General features: G+C 45.6%; 1 protein-coding gene across 2 annotated transcripts in view; it reads left to right on the top strand.

The window, feature by feature from the left end:
* Positions 1-2,179: 2,179 nt before the first annotated feature.
* Positions 2,180-18,385, top strand: part of DYNC2I1 (dynein 2 intermediate chain 1) — a 55,254-nt gene continuing 39,048 nt past the window's right edge. For both annotated transcript variants that reach the window (XM_022576243.3, XM_022576234.3), the window contains exons 1-5: positions 2,180-2,287; positions 11,374-11,427; positions 12,230-12,635; positions 15,556-15,647; positions 17,878-18,168. In XM_022576243.3, the coding sequence (XP_022431951.2) occupies positions 2,273-2,287; positions 11,374-11,427; positions 12,230-12,635; positions 15,556-15,647; positions 17,878-18,168 (858 nt within the window). In that variant the 5' untranslated portion in view covers positions 2,180-2,272. The remainder of the gene's footprint in view (positions 2,288-11,373; positions 11,428-12,229; positions 12,636-15,555; positions 15,648-17,877; positions 18,169-18,385) is intronic.

Below are 18,385 nucleotides of genomic sequence, written 5' to 3'. Positions count from 1 at the left end.
CACTTCCTCATGCACTGCATTTTATGAGTAGCTCTTACACTTTCACATTATTTAATAATTGTTTGCATATTTCTCGCTCCTGGCGATTATGAGCGACTAGAGGTCCAGGCAGTGTTTTATTTATGTCTCCAGCACTCTAACAGTCCCCATGTCATCAAATAACTTGTGAGTCATCTATTGAAGAAAGATGATAGAAAAAACACCACAAGATAAAATGTGATTGGCAAATAAGTTACTTAGAAAATAATTGTTTTAAGAAGTCCAAGGAGAGAAAGATTGTTTTAACTTCCTCTACTGACATTTTTTCGGCAAATATTGTGGGGATGGTGAGAGAGAGGAGATAGCCCTGTGAATATGGTGCATTTGGGGAACCCTAAATCATTCTGTTTGGTGACAAAAGAGTGCAACCGAGTGAGAGCCAGGTGGAGACAGAAGCAGGGGGTGAGGTGAGTCACCTGTTGGATTGCTGCCTGCAACGGAGGATGGATTGGTGGGGCTGGAGTGGAAAAAAATGAGAAAGAGACTCAAGACACATCTTGACAGGAGTTTTGACTGCACTCGGGAGGGGAAGAAGGGTTCTGAGGGTTCCAGGGCCAAGCCCAGCTCATTCATGCAATGTGCGTGTCCGTGACTTAATCTAATACTGTGTCTGATGACTTTGTCATTACAGTCAACAGTCTGAAGCTTTCCCAATATGAGCTGTTTTCTCAGCTGACAGAGAGTGACCCAGTGGTTAAGAGAATGGACTTTGGCGTCAGACCATCCACCACCCTAGCTTTCTGAGTTTAGGCAACTGAATTAATCTTTCTGGCCCTCAGTCTCCTCATCTGAAAAACAGTAACATGCCTATCTCACAGGGACGCTATGAGAATTAAATGAATTACCAAGGGGAAGGTTTCAGTTTGGTGCCTCCTTTGGAGCAGTTCCTAAATAAATCATAGCTATCACTGAAATTACCTTTCCTACCGTCCTTTCCTGTTTGGTTCTTCCTAAGCCCTGCTGAGTGAAAATGAAAAAGGTAGTAGTGGAAACTCCAAAACCGGAGCACAATTAAATATAAAAGGACGATTAGATCTGTTATTAACTTCTCTAAGGCAAGGAGCTGAGTAAATGGCTTTTATGTAGATTGATCCATAAACCGTAATAGTATGTGACTCAAAAACACAACGTCTGAAATATAGTATGTCTACAGAAAAACCATGACATCAAAAGCACAGACCCCTAATAACACGCTCACCGATGTGCTCCTTAGCACACGATTTGAGAGCCTTCTCTCTCTCTCGTGTGAAAACGGTAAGTGGAATCTTTTCTAAGTAACATTTGCAGGCTAAACAGACGCGAAACAGTTTGCAGAATCAGGGCTAAATGTCATTTATAACGTGCAACACGGGCGTGGGACCCACACCTCTCCAGCCTTGCAGGTTTAAGGCTGGCTTTTATTTTAAGCTTTAAAGAAAATAGTTGTGGTAAAATAAATGTGAGATGCAGACCATGTGTCTTAGTATTTCAGTCCTGTCGTCTCTTGATTTGTATAAAAACTGCGTCTTTCAACAATTACTTTTTCAGATACTTTGTGATGATTCCTACCAATCCTGCAGAGTGTGTCCTACGAAACAACCACAGGCAAAGTAACTCGAGGATCGAGAGCCTCCGCAGAAGGAAAGCTCCCTCCGCTCCCGCTTCGAAAGGCGGGTTTGCCTGTTTCCCTGCTGCAGCTCCGGTCCTGCCGGCAGCCGGCGGGCTCAGCCCGGCTTCTTCCCCGCCCCGGAAACACACATCCCACCCGACGAGAGTCCCCGCAGCGCTCAGCCTCCTTCTGCACCTCCCCCTGCTTCCTTTGGGCCTCCCGGGAGTCACAGGATGGCGGTCGCTCAGCGCTCTGCGGCCCCGCCTTTCGGTTGCTAGGAGGCGGGGAAGCGCAGGCGCGCTGGGGGCAGCCGCGTGGCATGCCGGGCCGGCGGTCGCTCGGCGCTCTGCTGCCCCGCCTGTCTGTTGCTAGAAGGCGGGGAGGCGCAGGCGCGCCGCGGGGCATGCCGGTCCGGCGGTTGCTCGGCGCTCCGCTGCACCTCCTACCAGTTGCCAGGAGGCGGGGAGGCGCAGGCGCGCTGGAGGCGGCCGCGGGGCACGCCGGTCGCTTGGCGCTCGGCTATCCAGCCTGCCGGTTGCTAGGAGGCCGGACGCCGGCCCGGCCAAGGGTGTGGGTGCCGGGGCGTCTCCTCCCGGGGCCTGGCCCTGCTGAGGGCAGCGTGGCCGCCCGGTCCTGCGCGCGGCGATGGAGCCCGGGAAGGTGAGTGTGAACGCCGCGCGGGGAGACCCGTCCCCGCCGGGACCGTCCACCTGCTCGCGGGCGGAGGTCGCACCAGGGCCGGGACTGGAATTCTGGCTGCGCGTGCGACCGTGGGAAAGTTACCGACGTGTCTATTTCCCAGCGAATAAATAGGGACAGTACTAGTAGGATTGGATGAGGTTCTACAAATAAAAGTGCTTAGAATGGTGTTATTAACTCACTAACTGTGAACTGTAGTCGTTCCGCTTGTCTGTGGATTCCCGCTAAAAGACGAGGAATTTAGTTTGCACGCATTTCTTCGTACCTTCCCTCCTATTCCATTTTTTTTTCTATCATCCACTTTTATAATGTTAATAATATGGATTAGGAAGTTAGTGCCCTGGTTGCCCTCCACTTATTTTTAAGCTCACAAACTTCCTGACCGCTGTCATCTTATACACCGGTCCCTTACATTTTCTTTCCTTTTTTACGTTTTTTTGAATTTTTGAATTTTGTTTTATTTATTTTTTTATACAGCAGGTTCTTAGTAGTCATTCATTTTATTTTTTTTCACACACACATACTGTATTTTATTTTTACAAGAGACAAATAAACTGACACCAAGCATTGTAACTGGATGACCACAACAAAAGCAACAATGATTGCAATTACCAAACACGAAACACACTCACACTGTGTCCTAATATTAATATTCAGTCCAGGAATCCTCCACTGTAACAGCTCCTTTACTTTTTTTTTTTTTTTTTTTGTGGTACGCGGGCCTCTCACCGCTGTGGCCTCTCCCGTTGCGGAGCACAGGCTCCGGACGCGCAGGCTCAGCGGCCATGGCTCACGGGCCCAGCCGCTCCGCGGCACGTGGGATCTTCCCAGACCGGGGCACGAACCCGTGTCTCCTGCATTGGCAGGCAGACTGTCAACCACTGCGCCACCAGGGAAGCCCGCAGCTCCTTTACTTTGCAGTGAAAATTGATTTGTATATTTTTTGCCTCTCAGTCCTTGTGGGATTTTTTTTTTTGTATTCAAACAGAAAGTAACAAAAATTATAATCATCCTCATCAGTTCACTCAGTCCCATGTAATTAATTTTTTTTATCTTGATCTTTTGTTAGGACTTTTATGAATTCATCAGTTTTCCATTAGAGTTCTGAAAATGCTTATTCATTCAGTTCAGCAGTGTAGTCAGTTACCAGTAGTCATCCATTTTATACACATCAGTGTATACATGTCAATACCAATCTCCCATTCATCCCACCACCACTCCCCCGCCGCTCTCCCCCCTGGTGTCTGTATGTTTGTTCTCTACTTCTGTGTCTCAATTTCTGCCCTGTAAACCAGTTCATCTGTACCATTTTTCTAGGTTACATATATATGCATTAATATACGATATTTATTTTTCTCTTTCTGGCTTACTTCACTCTGTATGGCAGTCTCTAGATCCATCCACGTCTCTACACCTGACTCAATTTCGTTCCTTTTTATGGCTGAGTAATATTCCATTGTATACATGTGCCACATCTTCTTTATCCATTCATTTGTCGATGGACACTTAGGTTGCTTCCATGTCCTGGCTGTTGTAAACAGTGCTGCCGTGAACACTAGGGGGCATGTGTCTTTTTGAATTATGGTTTTCTCAGTGTATATGCCCAGTAGTGGGATTGCTGGGTCATATGGTAATACTGTTTTTAGTTTTTTTAAGGAACCTCCACACTGTTCTCCATAGTGGCTGTATCAATTTACATTCCCACCAACAGTACAAGAGGGTTCCCTTTTCTCCACACTCTTTGCAGCATTTGTTGTTTGTAGATTTTCTGACGATGCCCATTCTAACTGGTATGAGGTGATACCTCACTGTAGTTTTGATTTGCATTTCTCTAATAATCAGTGATGTTGAGCAGCTTTTCATGTGCTTCTTGGCCATCTTTATGTCTTCTTTGGAGAAATGTCTGTTTAGGTCTTCTGCCCATTTTTTGGATTGGGTTGTTTGCTTCTTTAATGTTGAGCTGCATGAGCTATTTATATATTTTGGAGATTAATCCTTTGTCCCTTGATTCATTTGCAAATACTTTCTCCCATTCTGAGGGCTGTCTTTTCGTCTTGTTTATGGTTTCCTTTGCTGTGCAAAAGCTTTGAAGTTTCATTAGGTCCCATTTGTTTAGTTTTGTTTTTATTTCCATTACTGTAGGAGGTGGATCAAAAAAGATCTTGCTCTAGTTTATGTCAAAGAGTGTTCTTCCTATGTTTTCCTCTAAGAGTTTTATAGTGCCCCGTCTTACATTTAGCTATCTAATCCATTTTGAGTTTATTTTTGTGTATGGTGTTAGGGAGTGTTCTAATTTCATTCTTTTACATGTAGCTGTCCAGTTTTCCCAGCACCACTTATTGAAGAGACTGCCTTTTCTCCATTGTATATCCTTGCCTCCTTTGTCATAGATTAGTTGACCATAGGTGCGTGGGTTTATCTCTGGGCTTTCTATCTTGTTCCATTGATCTATATTTCTGTTTTTGTGCCAGTACCATATTGACTTGATTACTGTAGCTTCGTAGTATAGTCTGAAGTCAGGGAGTCTGATTCCTCCAGCTCCTTTTTTTTCCCTCAAGATTGCTTTGGCTATTCAGGGTCTTTTGTGTCTCCATACAGATTTTAAGATTTTTTGTTCTAGTTCTGTAAAAAATGCTGTTGGTAATTTGATAGGGATTGCATTGAATCTGTAGATTGCTTTGGGTAGTATAGTCATTTTCACAATATTGATTCTTCCAATCCAAGAACATGGTGTATCTCTCCATCTGTTTGTATCATCTTTAATTTCTTTCCTCAGTGTCTTATAGTTTTCTGCATACAGGTCTTTTGTCTTAGGTAGGTTTATTCCTAGGTATTTTATTCTTTTTGTTGCAGTGGTAAATGGGAGTGTTTCCTTAATTTCTCTTTCAGATTTTTCATTATTAGTATATAGGAATGCAAGAGATTTCTGTGCATTAATTTTGTATCCTGCAAATTTACCAAATTCATTGATTAGGTCTAGTAGTTTTCTGGTGTCATCTTTAGGATTCTCTGTGTATGGTATCATGTCATCTGCAAACAGTGACAGTTTTACTTCTTCTTTTCCAATTTGTATTCCTTTTATTTCTTTTTCTTCTCTGATTGCCATGGCTAGGACTTCCAAAGCTATGTTGAATAATAGTGGTGAGAGTTGACATCCTTGTCTTGTTCCTGATCTTAGAGGAAATGCTTTCAGTTTTTCACCATTGAGAATGATATTTGCTGTGGGTTTGTCATATATGGCCTTTATTATGTTGAGGTAGGTTCCCTCTATGCCCACTTTCTGGAGAGTTTTTATCATAAATGGGTGTTGAGTTTTGTCAAAAGCTTTTTCTGCATCTATTGAGATGATCATATGGTTTTTATTCTTCAACTTGTTAATATGGTGTATCACATTGATTGATTTGCATATATTGTAGAATCCTTGCATCCCTGGTATGAATCCCACTTGATCATGGTGTATGATCCTTTTAACGTGCTGTTGGATTCTGTTTGCTAGTATTTTGTTGAGGATTTTTGCATCTATATTCATCAGTGATATTGGTCTATAATTTTCTTTTTTTGTAGTATCTTTGTCTGGTTTTGGTATCAGGGTGATGGTGGCCTCATAGAATGAGTTTGGGAGTGTTCCTTCCTCTGCAGTTTTTTGGAAGAGTTTGAGAAGGATGGGTGTTAGCTGTTCTCTAAATGTTTGATAGAATTCACCTGTGAAGCCATCTGGTCCTGGACTTTTGTTTGTTGGAAGATTTTTAATCACAGTTTCAATTTCATTACTTGTGATTGGTCTGTTCATATTTTCTGTTTCTTCCTGGTTCAGTCTTGGAAGGTGATACCTTTCTAAGAATTTGTCCATTTCTTCCAGGTTGTCCATTTTATTTGCATAGAGTTGCTTGTAGTAATCTCTTAGAATGCTTTGCATTTCTGAGGTGTCTATTGTAACTTCTCCTTTTTCATTTCTAATTTTATTGATTTGAGTCCTCTCCCTCTTTTTCTTGATGAGTCGGCCTAATGGTTTATCAATTTTCCTTATCTTCTCAAGGAACCAGCTTTTAGTTTTATTGATTCTTGCTATTGCTTTCTTTGTTTCTATTTCATTTATTCCTGCTCTGATCTTTATGATTTCTTTCCTTCTGCTAATTTTGGGTTTTGTTTGTTCTTCTTTCTCTAGTTCCTTTAGGTGTAAGGTTAGGTTGTTTATTTGAGATTTTTCTTGTTTCTTGAGGTAGGCTTGTATAGCTATAAACTTCCCGCTTAGAACTGCTTTTGCCACATCCCATAGGTTTTGGATCGTCGTGTTTTCATTGTCATTTGTCCTTAGGTATTTTTTGATTTCCTCTTTGATTTCTTCAGTGATCTCTTGGTTATTTAGTAACGTATTGTTTAGCCTCCATGTGTCTGTGTCTTTTATGTTTTTTTCCCTGTAATTCATTTCTGATCTCATAGTGTTGTGGTCAGAAAAGATGCTTGATATGATTTCAATTTTCTTAAATTTACTGAGGCTTGATTTATGACCCAAGATGTGATCTATCCTGGAGAATGTTCCGTGCGTACTTGAGAAGAAAGTGTAATCTGCTGTTTTTGGATGGAATGTCTTATAAATATCAATTACATCTATCTGGTCTATCGTGTCATTTAAAGCTTGTGTTTCCTTATTAATTTTCTATTTGGATGATCTGTCCATTGGTGTAAGTGAGGTGTTAAAGTCCCCCACTATTATTGTGTTACTGTCGATTTCCTCTTTTAGAGCTGTTAGCAGTTGCCTTATGTATTGAGGTGCTCTTATGTTGGGTGCATATATATTTACAATTGTTATATCTTCTTCTTGGATTGTTCCCTTGATCATTATGTAGTGTCCTTCCTTCCTTGTCTCTTGTAACATTCTTTATCTTAAAGTCTATTTTTTCTGATATGAGTATAGCTACTCCAGCTTTCTTTTGATTTCCATTTGCATGGAATATCTTTTTCCATCCCCTCACTTTCAGTCTGTATGTGTCCCTAGGTCTGAAGTGGGTCTCTTGTAGACAGCATATATATGAGTCTTGTTTTTGTATCCATTCAGCAAGCCTGTGTCTTTTGGTTGGAGCATTTAATCCATTCATGTTTAAGGTAATTATCGATATGTATGTTCCTGTGACTATTTTCTTAATTGTTTTGGGTTTGTTTTCGTAGGTCCTTTTCTTCTCATGTGTTTCCCACTTAGAGAAGTTCCTTTAGCATTTGTTGTAGAGCTGGTTTGGTGGTGCTGAATTCTCTTGGCTTTTGCTTGTCTGTAAAGCTTTTGATTTCTCCATCGAATCTGAATGAAATCCTAGCTGGGTAGAGTAATCTTGGTTGTATGTTCTTCCCTTTCATCACTTTAAGTATATCATGCCACTCCCTTCTGGCTTGTAGAGTTTCTGCTGAGAAATCAGCTGTTAACCCTATGGGAGTTCCCTTGTATGTCATTTGTCATTTTACCCTTGCTGCTTTCAATAAGTTTTCTTTGTCTTTAATTTTTGCCAATTTGATTATTATGTGTCTCAGCGTGTTTCTCCTTTGGTTTATCCTGCCTGGGTCTCTCTGTGCTTCCTGGACTTGGGTGGCTATTTCCTTTCCCATGTTAGGGAAGTTTTCAACTATAATCTCTTCAAATATTTTCTCGGGTCCTTTCTCTCTCTCTTCTCCTTCTGGGACCCCTATAATGCAAGTGTTGTTGCATTTAATGTTGTCCCAGAGTTCTCTTAGGCTGTCTTCATTTCCTTTCACTCTTTTTTCTTTATTCTGTTCCACAGCAGTGAATTCCACCATTCTGTCTTCCAGGTCACTTATCCGTTCTTCTGCCTCAGTTATTCTGCTATTGATTCCTTCTAGTGTATTTTCTTTTTCAGTTACTGTATTGTTCATCTCTGTTTGTTTGTTCTTTAATTCTTCTAGATCTTTGTTAAACATTTCTTGCATCTTCTCTATCTTTGCCTCCATTCTTTTTCGGTCCTGGATCATCTTCACTATCATTATTCTGAATTCTTTTTCTGGAAGGTTGCCTATCTCCACTTCATTTAGTTGTTTTTCTGGGTTTTTATCTTGTTCCTTCATCTGGTACATAGCCCTGTGCCTTTTCATCTTTTGTATCTTTCTGTGAGTGGGGTTTTTGTTCCATAGGCTGCAGGATTGTAGTTCTTGCTTCTGCTGCCTGCCCTCTGGTGGATGAGGCTATCTAAGAGGCTTGTGCAAGTTTCCTGACGGGAGGGACTGGTGGTGGTAGAGCTGGCTGTTGCTCTGGTGGGCAGAGCTCAGTAAAACTTTACTGGGCTTGTCTGTTGATGCATGGGGCTGTGTCCCCTCCCTGTTGGTTGTTTGGCCTGAGGTGACTCAACACTGGAGCCTACCCGGGCTCTTTGGTGGGGCTAATGGCAGACTCTGGGAGCGCTCACGCCAGGGAGTACTTCCCAGAACTTCTGCTGCCAGTGTCCCACGGTGAGCCACAGCCACCCCCTGCCTGTGCAGGAGACCCTCCAACACTAGCAGGTAGGTCTGGTTCAGTCTCCTATGGGGTCACTGCTCCTTCCACTGGGTCCCGAATTGCACACTGCTTTGTGTGTGCCCTCCAAGAGTAGAGTCTCTGTTTCCCCTAGTCCTGTCGAAGTCCTGCAGTCAAATCCCGCTAGCCTTCAAAGTCTGATTCTCTCGGAATTCCTCCTCCCATTGCCGGACCCCCACGTTTGGAAGCCTGACGTGTGGTTCAGAACCTTCAATCCAGTGGGTGGACTTCTGTGGTCTAAGTGTTCTCCAGTTTGTGAGTCACCCACCCAGCAGTTATGGGATTTGATTTTACTGTGATTGCGCCCCTCCTCCCGTCTCATTGTGGCCTCTCCTTTGTATTTGGATGTGGGTGTCTTTTCTGGTGAGTTCCAGTGTCTTCCTGTCGATGGTTGTTCAGCAGTTAGTTGTGATTCCGGTGTTCTCGCAAGCGGGAGTGAGAGCACGTCCTTCTACTCCGCCATCTTGAACCAATCTCTCTACATTTTCATAAGTTATTCCATAACTTAAGTTTTCTGTGATTTGTTTATAGAATGTTTTAAAAGTTGTGTTAACCAAAATTTTAGAAATGGAGACTTGATGGAGATAAAAACGTGTTTATTTGGCGTTTGTTACGACTGCAGCCTGGGAGACACAGATTCAAGCTCTTGAACTGTGTTCTTTCAGCTGCAAAGTGAGGGCGGCTTATAAAGGCAAAACGGTTAGCTCCATGAGCTGTTTGTCAAGAATTATCATTGGCGCTTGGAAGAAGTGAGGGCTTGGCTGGGGTCCTCGCAGCTGGCAGGTGCTGTTCTGATGACTGGTAGTGTTCTTGGATCTGGTGCAGTTCAGGAAAAGTTCAGGTTCTCAGTGGTGCAGGTACGTGTCTGAGACCAGATCCTCAATGGCCACCGCTTTTGTTTGCCTGAACTGGGATCACTGCATTATAATGTCGGTCTGTCATCAGTTATCATACGGTGATTATATAGGCAGTGTCCACTGCAGAGCTATGTGGTGTGATTGGATCAGGAAGGACATCGAGCAGTGTGAACACGTACATACCTGTATGTACAGGTAAGTAGGAGGGGTATGTCTGTATTTAGGTTACCCTTAGATAAGGAGGTTGGAGGTTCTGCTGTTCAGGCAGCTCTCCTGGGGTTTTCTTTTGTTTTCAGGGTGGGGTTTCTTCCTCCCGCAGGAGGAAATGCTGCCTGCCTACTTGGAGCGTCAGTTTTAATTTACTTGCCTGCCTGCCTCACAGGGCAGAACCCTGGCTGAGTGGAGGGCACGGGGCAGGGGGGCTCCTGGTCTGAAGCGCTGTGGTCTCACGTACACGGGCTGTGCGTGGAGTTTCTAGGGATACATGTGACACATGGGGCTGTGTTGGGCACAAGGAGCTCTGTGTCATTTTACAGCTTTAAAAATTTACAAGAGAAAAAAGAAAGGAAAGAAAGAAAAGCTTCAGGATGAAGTAAAGCCTGAAGCTGGGTTTTGTTGGTGAAAACGGAAGAGGCGGCCAGGAAGCCCTGGGGTCTCTGGTGATCTGTTGCCTTCAGGTGTTTTTACTCTATTGCCCTCAGTAATACAATCACAGCCGTTAAGAGCCCGTTTCCCACACACTGGTCACAGAGGCTACCCGCTCCACAAGCAGCGCATATGCTCTCTGTCGGGTTTGGCCCATTTGTTTGGAAACGGTCATGTATTAAACCTCTCTAAAGAGCAGTTAACTTGAGAGAGAAAACATTTTAAAGTTCAGCAGCTGCAGGTTATAGCTATGCTAACTGCCGCTGACCATCTTCACCGTGTCTTACCGTGGACCCCTTTTGCTAAATCGACCAATTTATCAGAAAAGAATACGTGTTCCAGTGACAGCAGAGCACGATGTACTTTCTGGTTGTACTTTGGTAGATTCTTGGCCTGGTTGCTTTTTATTTATTTCTCCTTAGAGTGTTTATGAGCTGTTGTGAATTTTTTTCTGCTTCCCTCATTTTCACATCAACAGGAAAATTTTTGGTGGCTGATCCGTGAATATGTTTTCACTTTCACTTGTACTCCATTTGCTTTAAATTTTAAACACACCAAATCGCCCTGTATAAGGCAGAGTGTCTCAAAGGGAAATGAGGTAGACAGGGTAGATTTATCTTGTTCTCTATGGGAAAACATCCTTGGTGGTTTTTGTTATTTATCACCCCGTGCATGTGGCCGGAGCCCCTTGTTGTGGGCTTGTGTGCTCTTAGCACCTGAAGAGGCACCTGCCCAGCACAGATCCCACCGAGGAGTCCGCCCTGAGTCCACCGAGGGGAGGTGGGGCTGGGTGCCTGTGGTGGGCCCGAGCCTTGGAGCAGCATGAATATGAAGTAGCCTGTGATCATTTGTGGGTAATTTAAAAAAATTGGTGTTCGTATTGCCTTTTATTCTTGTAGATAGACAGTAATTTCTGGCATACCGAGGATTGCCATTGACTAAAATGGTCTGATGAAAAATCAGCTCACTGGAGCATAAAAAATTAGATACTTTAAACTTTAAAAATTCTAACTCTATACTTTTCTTTTTAGAGAAGAACCAAAGATGATACTTGGAAAGAAGATGAGCTCAGAAAACACCTTTGGGTAATATATTTTAAAGATTTGGGAAAAAAGATTTGAGTTGGGGTCTGTTTGGACCCTGGATGGTAATCTTGCACAGTGTTACCGGGTTCTCAGCTCTGCACAACTTTGCTTCCATGTGGCTCATTTCAGAGGTGGTTTGACTCAGAGATAAAGCCATGTGGTTAATTGCTCTGGAACCCTCTTGGATCGGGTTTTCCGTCCCAGTTCGGCCCAGCATTCCACCAGTCAGGTTCCTGTCAGCGTTCAGAGCTCAGGCCTTGTGAGTGTGTGAGTGTGTGTGCGCGTGTGTGGTCTGTGTGCATGTGTGTGCGGGGCTGAGGGGTTGCAATCAAGACCTCCTGAGAGGGGGCTTCCCCGGTGGTCCGGCAGTGTTTCAGACTCCGTGCTTCCAGTGCGGGGGGGGGCTCGGGTTCGATCCTGGTCATGGAACTATGATCCCGCATGCTGCGCAGCATGGCCAAACAAAAGACCTCCTGAGAGTTTCCGACAAGGGTCCTTGTTCCTTGAGGGGGGCCCCGGCGGATAGTGTCCTGGAGACTTTCCCGCACAGCCTCAGCGCCCCTTTCTTTTCTTTCTGACCCACGTAGCGCTTTAGGTTTGATCTGCCAGCACACGGGGACGTCCCTGTAAGTGGGCGCCTCGCCAAGCACGGGCTGCCAAGCTGAGCCCGCTTCTGCGGGTTCCAGAGTCTACGTCCCGGCCCGTCGTGCCGGGACGGGGAGCAGTTGACGCCAGCGCTTCTTAGGGCCCTTCAGTGAGTGTGAGCCTGGGTTCAGAGCCCCGTTGTCCTTCTGTCGCGCAGGCCGCTGGATCAGCCAGTCCCACGGAAGAGACGAGGCCCAGAGCCAGGAAGCCGCGGAGGGAGTCAGAGGCGGACTGGGCGGACCGCAAAGAGCGCAGACCCAGCACCCCACACCGTGACGCCGAGTACAGAGACAGCGCGGCCGAGAGGGACGGCCAGGCTGCCGGGGGGCGCCCCCGCGGGGACAGGGACAGGGACAAGACGCGGGACAGCAGGAAGGACAGGGGCCGGCCACAGGAGAAGCACCGGGAGCGGGACGCGGAGAAGCCCCACGGCCGAGCAAAGGAGCGCGAGAGGGGCCGGGCGCGGCCAGCGGAGCTGTGGCAGGTGGCCGCGCACCCCAGCCGGCTGGGTGGCGACCGCGACCGCGACAGGGACCGAGACAGGCCTGAGCGCAGGCGGGCAGGTCTGTGACTCGGGGGCACTTTCCTCCTTGGAGGTGGCCCCTCCCGGCTTGTTTTCTCTCCTGGTTTTTATGAAGGTCTCGGCTTTGGCTGTGAAGTGGGAGGCCCCGGTGCTGCACGTGTGTGCTCTTTGCACTCTTTTCTTTCGGGTTATTTTAAAACTCAGTGAACAAAAGGAGTAACAGTTTTCTCATGATTTGCTGGAGTTTTACCATTGAAGTATATTTTAGGTTTATTACCTCAATAGATCGCAATCCACGTTGTAAATAAACAAAAATAATGCTCTTTGATAAAAAAATTCCTCAAAAGTGTCAGATTTAAGCCGTATTTAAATATTATTTGTCCAAATTCCTAGGAATTCTAAGGTAGAGGTACATAACTTTTTCCTCCCCAAAATGGATATAAGTATCTTCATTATTTTTTATTATGCAAATAGTGTCTGCTTCCTATAAAAAAATTCAAACTAGCCAACATAAACAAAAAAGGAACATATGAGAAGAGCATGTAGTGACTCTTAGAATCCTCAGGCTGTGAACACGATGGGACTAGGACCTCGGTTTGTGGTCCCTGTTGGAGTGTGTCCCTCCTGTGCAGGGGCTCAGGCCCTGAGGACCCGAGTGTGCATCTCTGCCAGGCCGAATGCTGGGGCAGAGCTGGGGTTAAGAGGGTTATCTCTAATTAAGTTTAACACTGACTACCTTACTATCCATTGCCTCTCTTTAGGATTATTATTTTGATGTTCTTGGTATTTTTAAATTTAATTAAATTTTTAATTTTTAAAATAAATTTATTTATTTAGTTAGTTATGGCTGTGTTGGGTCTTCGTTGCTGTGCACAGGCTTTCTCTAGTTGCAGCGAGCGGTGGCTACTCTTCGTTCCTCTTCATGGGCTTCTCATTGTAGTGGCTTCTCTTGTTGTGGAGCACGGGCTCTAGGCACGTGGGCTTCAGTAGTTGTGGTACACAGACTCAGTAGTTGTGGCACATGGGCTCAGTAGTTGTGGCTCGTGGGCTCTAGGCATGCGGGCTTCAGTAGCTGTGGCATGTGGGCTCAGTAGCTGTGGTGCGCAGGCTCAGTAGTTGTGGCACGCGGGCTCTAGAGCGCAGGCTCAGTAGCTGTGGCACACGGGCTCAGTAGTTGTGGCACGCAGGCTCTAGGTGTGCAGGCTTCAGTAGCTGTGGCACGCGGGCTCAGTAGCTGTGGCGCATGGGCTCAGTTGTGGCACATGGGCTTCAGTAGTTGTGGCACGCGGGCTCAGTAGTTGTGGCTTGTGGGCTCTAGGCGTGCGGGCTTCAGTAGCTGTGGCACATGGGCTCGGTAGTTGTGGTGCACGGGCTCAGTAGTTGTGGCTCGCGGGCTCTAGAGTATAGGCTCAGTAGTTGTGGCGCACAGGCTTAGTTGCTCCACGGCATGTGGGATCTTCCTGGACCAGGGCTGGAACCTGTGTCCCCTGCACTGGCAGGTGGACTCCTAACCATTGTGCCCCCAGGGAAGCCCGGTACTTATTAGTAATACAGTCTGTTTTGGTTTCAGATCAGTCCTTTGGTCTGCTACCTGATCTGGTTTTTCAGTGCAGTGTTGAGTGGGCTGCTCTGGAGAGACTCATTGCACAACTAGACTCTGACGGTCCTCCCTCCTCCCCTGGTTGTTTTCGTGCCTCTTCTCTCATCTCCTCTGTGTCTCCCCTGGATCCCCGGGGCCCTCCCTTCCTCCCTTAGGTCAGAAATCCTGACGGTCATCCTGACCCCCCACTCTTTCTCTCCAGTCTCTTGGAACCCAGCCCTTCACTCCTGTGTACCCCCAGGAGACGCCCCACCGGTTGTTTTGATCTTGTGTACCCCAGGCTCCTAGAAAGTGGTCAGGTTTGGTGAATACTTTCGTTTTTTTTTTTTTTTAATATATTTATTTATTTATTTATGGCTGCACTGGGTCTTCGTTGCTGCCTGCAGGCTTTCTTTAGTTGCATCAAGCAGGGGCTACTCTTTGTTGCGGTGCGTGGGCTTCTCATTGCGGTGGCTTCTCTTGTTGCAGAGCACGGGCTCTAGGTGTGCGGGCTTCAGTAGTTGTGGCACGTGGGCTCAGTAATTGTAACTCGCAGGCTCTAGAGCGCAGGCTCAGTAGTTGTGGCGCTCAGGCTTAGTTGCTCCGCGGCATATGGGATCTTTCTGGACCAGGGCTCGAACCGGTGTCCCCTGCATTGGCAGGCATATTCTTAACCACTGCACCACCAGGGAAGCCCCTGGTGAATACTTCTGGAGTGAATGAACTTTGTTTCGATGATCTCTGTATGTTGAATTTTGTCCTCACCTTTAAAAATGTGGATTCTTTTAGTTTTAAGCCTAATAACTTGGTGCAAATTCAAAAATGAAAGTCTAGTTTTTCACTACTGAACGGGGCTGCAGGCGTCACCAGTGACTGAGGTGGCTCTGTTGGGTTCCCCCATGGCAGGGAGAGATCATGGGGTGGGATGGGTGCACCCACTTGCATCACAGGGCCTCCTGCATCCATGTGCCCCAGGCAGCAGGGCTGTGGGAGACCCGGGGCGTGGGGCAGTCCCCCAGTCATCCGAAGCCGGCTTTTGCCTGCAGATGAATGAAGCAGTCTGCCCAGCTGGACTGGACTTTGCTTCCCTGAGCATCTCAGTCCAGGGCAGGAGCTCCAAAGGCCTGTGTTTGGGCCGGGGCCCCTCTCGGGTTCCCAGGCGTTCTTCTGACATGCTTTCCAGGTTTCCTTCTTTATTCCATTTTAAGTTTAGATTCTAGAACTTTCCATTCTTGAGATTGGAGAATGTGTTTTAATTAAAGAATATGTTTTCGTATGTGTTACTGTGTGATATCTACAGTAAAGACTGCAGCAGGATGTTAGAAGATATTTTTGCTGTGCTAAAGTTTGAGAATGTTAAAAGTCCGTTTTATTTTTGTAGTAAGTAAAGCAAGAATTGCAGAGGGGGAACGGAGAGATGAAGACTCTGAGAGAGGAGATGAGGAGAGAGAAAGGAGATACCGAGAAAGAAAGGTATGCAGGGCGAGGCCTGGGAGGGGCTCCAGCTGCAAAGCTCAGGGCGCTCAGGCACAGGCGTTAGAGGGCTTCTGAAAAATACTGTAAAACGGAATCTAAGACCTAAGACAGTTCTCAGGCACTAAGTTCTCACAGGCAAGTGTGTTTCTCCAATTCCAAGAGTAAACCTTGGTTATCTTGGAAAATTTACAAAATGCAAATAATAATAAGAGAAAAAATAAAAAACAGAGATAATTACTGATAATGTTTAGATATATGCCCTATAGGTTTATGTACATATATTCATATAAGTGTATGTGTTTGGATATGTACATAGAAGTTTTATTTTCTTAAGTTGGATTTTTACTGTTTTGTAACTGTTCTGATGCACTTGGAGCATTTTTCCTGAGCTGTCACGTCTGTCTGTAGGTTTATGTACATATATTCATATAAGTGTATGTGTTTGGATATGTGCATAGAAGCTTTATTTCCTTACGTTGGATTTTTACTGTTTTGTAACTGTCCTGATGCACTTGGAGCATTTTTCTGAGCTGTCACGTCTGTCTATAGTATTTTAACACCTGCATAATACAGTATTCAATGATGTTTTCTGGACACATCTGCTTTTTTTTGGATACTTACGTTGCTTCTAAATTTTTTTGGCATTGTAAAGACATCCATGGTATAAACTTCTTGCGTTTATTCATAATTATTTCCTTATGATTAATTTCTGGAAGTGAACTTGCTAGATCAAAGTAAGTGTTACCCCATTTGTTTTACGTTAGACTGTAATTGTTCATACATCAGAGTGTGATTCCCCATGTCCTAAGCAGCAAGTGGGCATTATCATAATTTTTAACATTTGCTAATTTGATTCAGAAGCAGAGGGTATTTTAAAAAAATACTTATTTTTATTTTTTTATTTATTTGGTTGTGCTGGGTCTTAGTTGCGGCAGGTAGGCTCCTTAGCTGTGGCTCGCTGGCTCCTTAGTTGTGGCATGTAACTCTTAGTTGCGGCATGCATGTGAGATCTATTTCCCCGACCAGGGATCGAACCTGGGCCCCCTGCATTGGGAGCACAGAGTCTTATCCACTGGACCACCAGGGAAGTCCCCAAAGGGCATTTTATAAAAGGGTTTATTGTCCTATTATTAGTTACTACCTGCGTACGTCTGCATACTTGTCTAGTGGGGTGTATTGTTAACTTTAAGAGTACTTTAAAGATGAGCTCTCTGCTAGTTATATATGTCAGTGTTCTGTTTGTTTTACTGTGCAGTTGTTATTTTTATAAGTGAGTTTAAAGTTATGAAGTAGTCAGGTCTGTCTTTCCTTATTTCTGTTGTTGTTGTGATGCTTGGAGAGCCCTCTTCCCCACGCTGGTGTCATGTAAGGAGTCGCCTGTGTTTTGTTCTGGGTCCTCATAATTTTTTAACGGTAAATCTTTAATTCCCTTCAAATTCAGTCTGTGATGGGTGTGCAGGAATCTAACTTCACACCTGAGGAGCCTCTCCATGTTTCTCTTTGGGAAGGTTATCCTGGTGGCCATGAGCAGAGCGGGTGGGGGCTGGAGGGGATGGAACCACGGGGAACAGAGGCGGAGGAGGCCCTGAGTGAACGGAGAAGGACGGTTCAGTTTGGGTCCTGCTGAGACATGGTAGTGATGCTCCCCGAACCCGGCGCTCATGACCCACTGTGTAAGCTCGCAGATCGCTGCCTTGTGGCCTCGGCACCCGTGGTCCCTGGACATCCCTGGAGGCTTGGGGGATGCAGGGATGGCTGAACCATCTCCCTGCGGGTGGGGGCAGACATGTGAGCTGTGTGCCATGAAGAGAGGCGCAATGTGCACCCACGAAAGCGGATGTCCTTCCAGACAAGTTACATGGCTCTCTCAGGAGGGCCTTGCGTGTTGGTAGCGCTCAGGACGCGGGGGAGTCGAGGAGAGGGCGGCAGGAAGGGCAAGGGTGTCCGCCATGCAGAGGAATTGGGACGATGCTCCTCCTTAGGGTGAGGCTGCTGGCTGCGGTGTCTGTTGTCGTGTGTGTGTGTGTGTGTGTGTGTGTGTGTGTGTGTGTAGTCTGCGTGGTTTCCTTTCCCATCGCCAGGTGAGTATGGGAAGGTGCCCGTGGCAGGACAGGGGAGCGAGAGCCAGGGGAGCTCTGTGTCTTCCCCTGTGTTTGCTGTAATGTGTATATAAGACAGCAGGCGTCTGTTTTATACGCTCATGTGTTTTTCAATGTCACGTCCAAAGTTGCAGTATGGTGACAGCAAAGACAATCCTCTCAAGTATTGGCTCTATAAAGAAGAAGGTGAAAGACGACACAGGAAGCAGAAAGAGCCAGACAGAGAAAAGAAACATCGAGAAAAAAGCAGCACAAGGGAGAAAAGAGAGAAGTATTCAAAAGAAAAAAGCAATTCATTCTCTGACAAGGAAGGGGAAGAAAGGCATAAAGAAAAACGCCATAAAGAAGGCTTCCATGTGGACGAGGAGAAGCGCCGAAGCAGCGTGGGCAAGAAGGAGCACAGGAGGAGGGAGGCCGAGGTACCATTTCCTGACGCGTCAGCCCCCTCAGAGAAGGGCGCATCCCCTTTTGGTGTACCTTATTCACCTCCCTTATGTCAAGCCCCTTATTTACTAAAGAGAGGTTGTAAAAACCATTATTTTAAGAGATGCCTGTAACATCGATGCTGTTGTTAAATTTTGAGCTCATGACTTCCTTTACAGAGCTCACTAATTATGGTTAATTCATTATGATATA

This window comes from Delphinapterus leucas, chromosome 9, assembly GCF_059928025.1.
Source record: "Delphinapterus leucas isolate spDelLeu-1000000601 "Yukka" chromosome 9, BTC_Dleu_Yukka2, whole genome shotgun sequence".
NCBI classification, from domain to species: Eukaryota; Metazoa; Chordata; class Mammalia; order Artiodactyla; family Monodontidae; genus Delphinapterus; species Delphinapterus leucas.
This window is presented reverse-complemented; position numbering and strand designations above follow the sequence as displayed.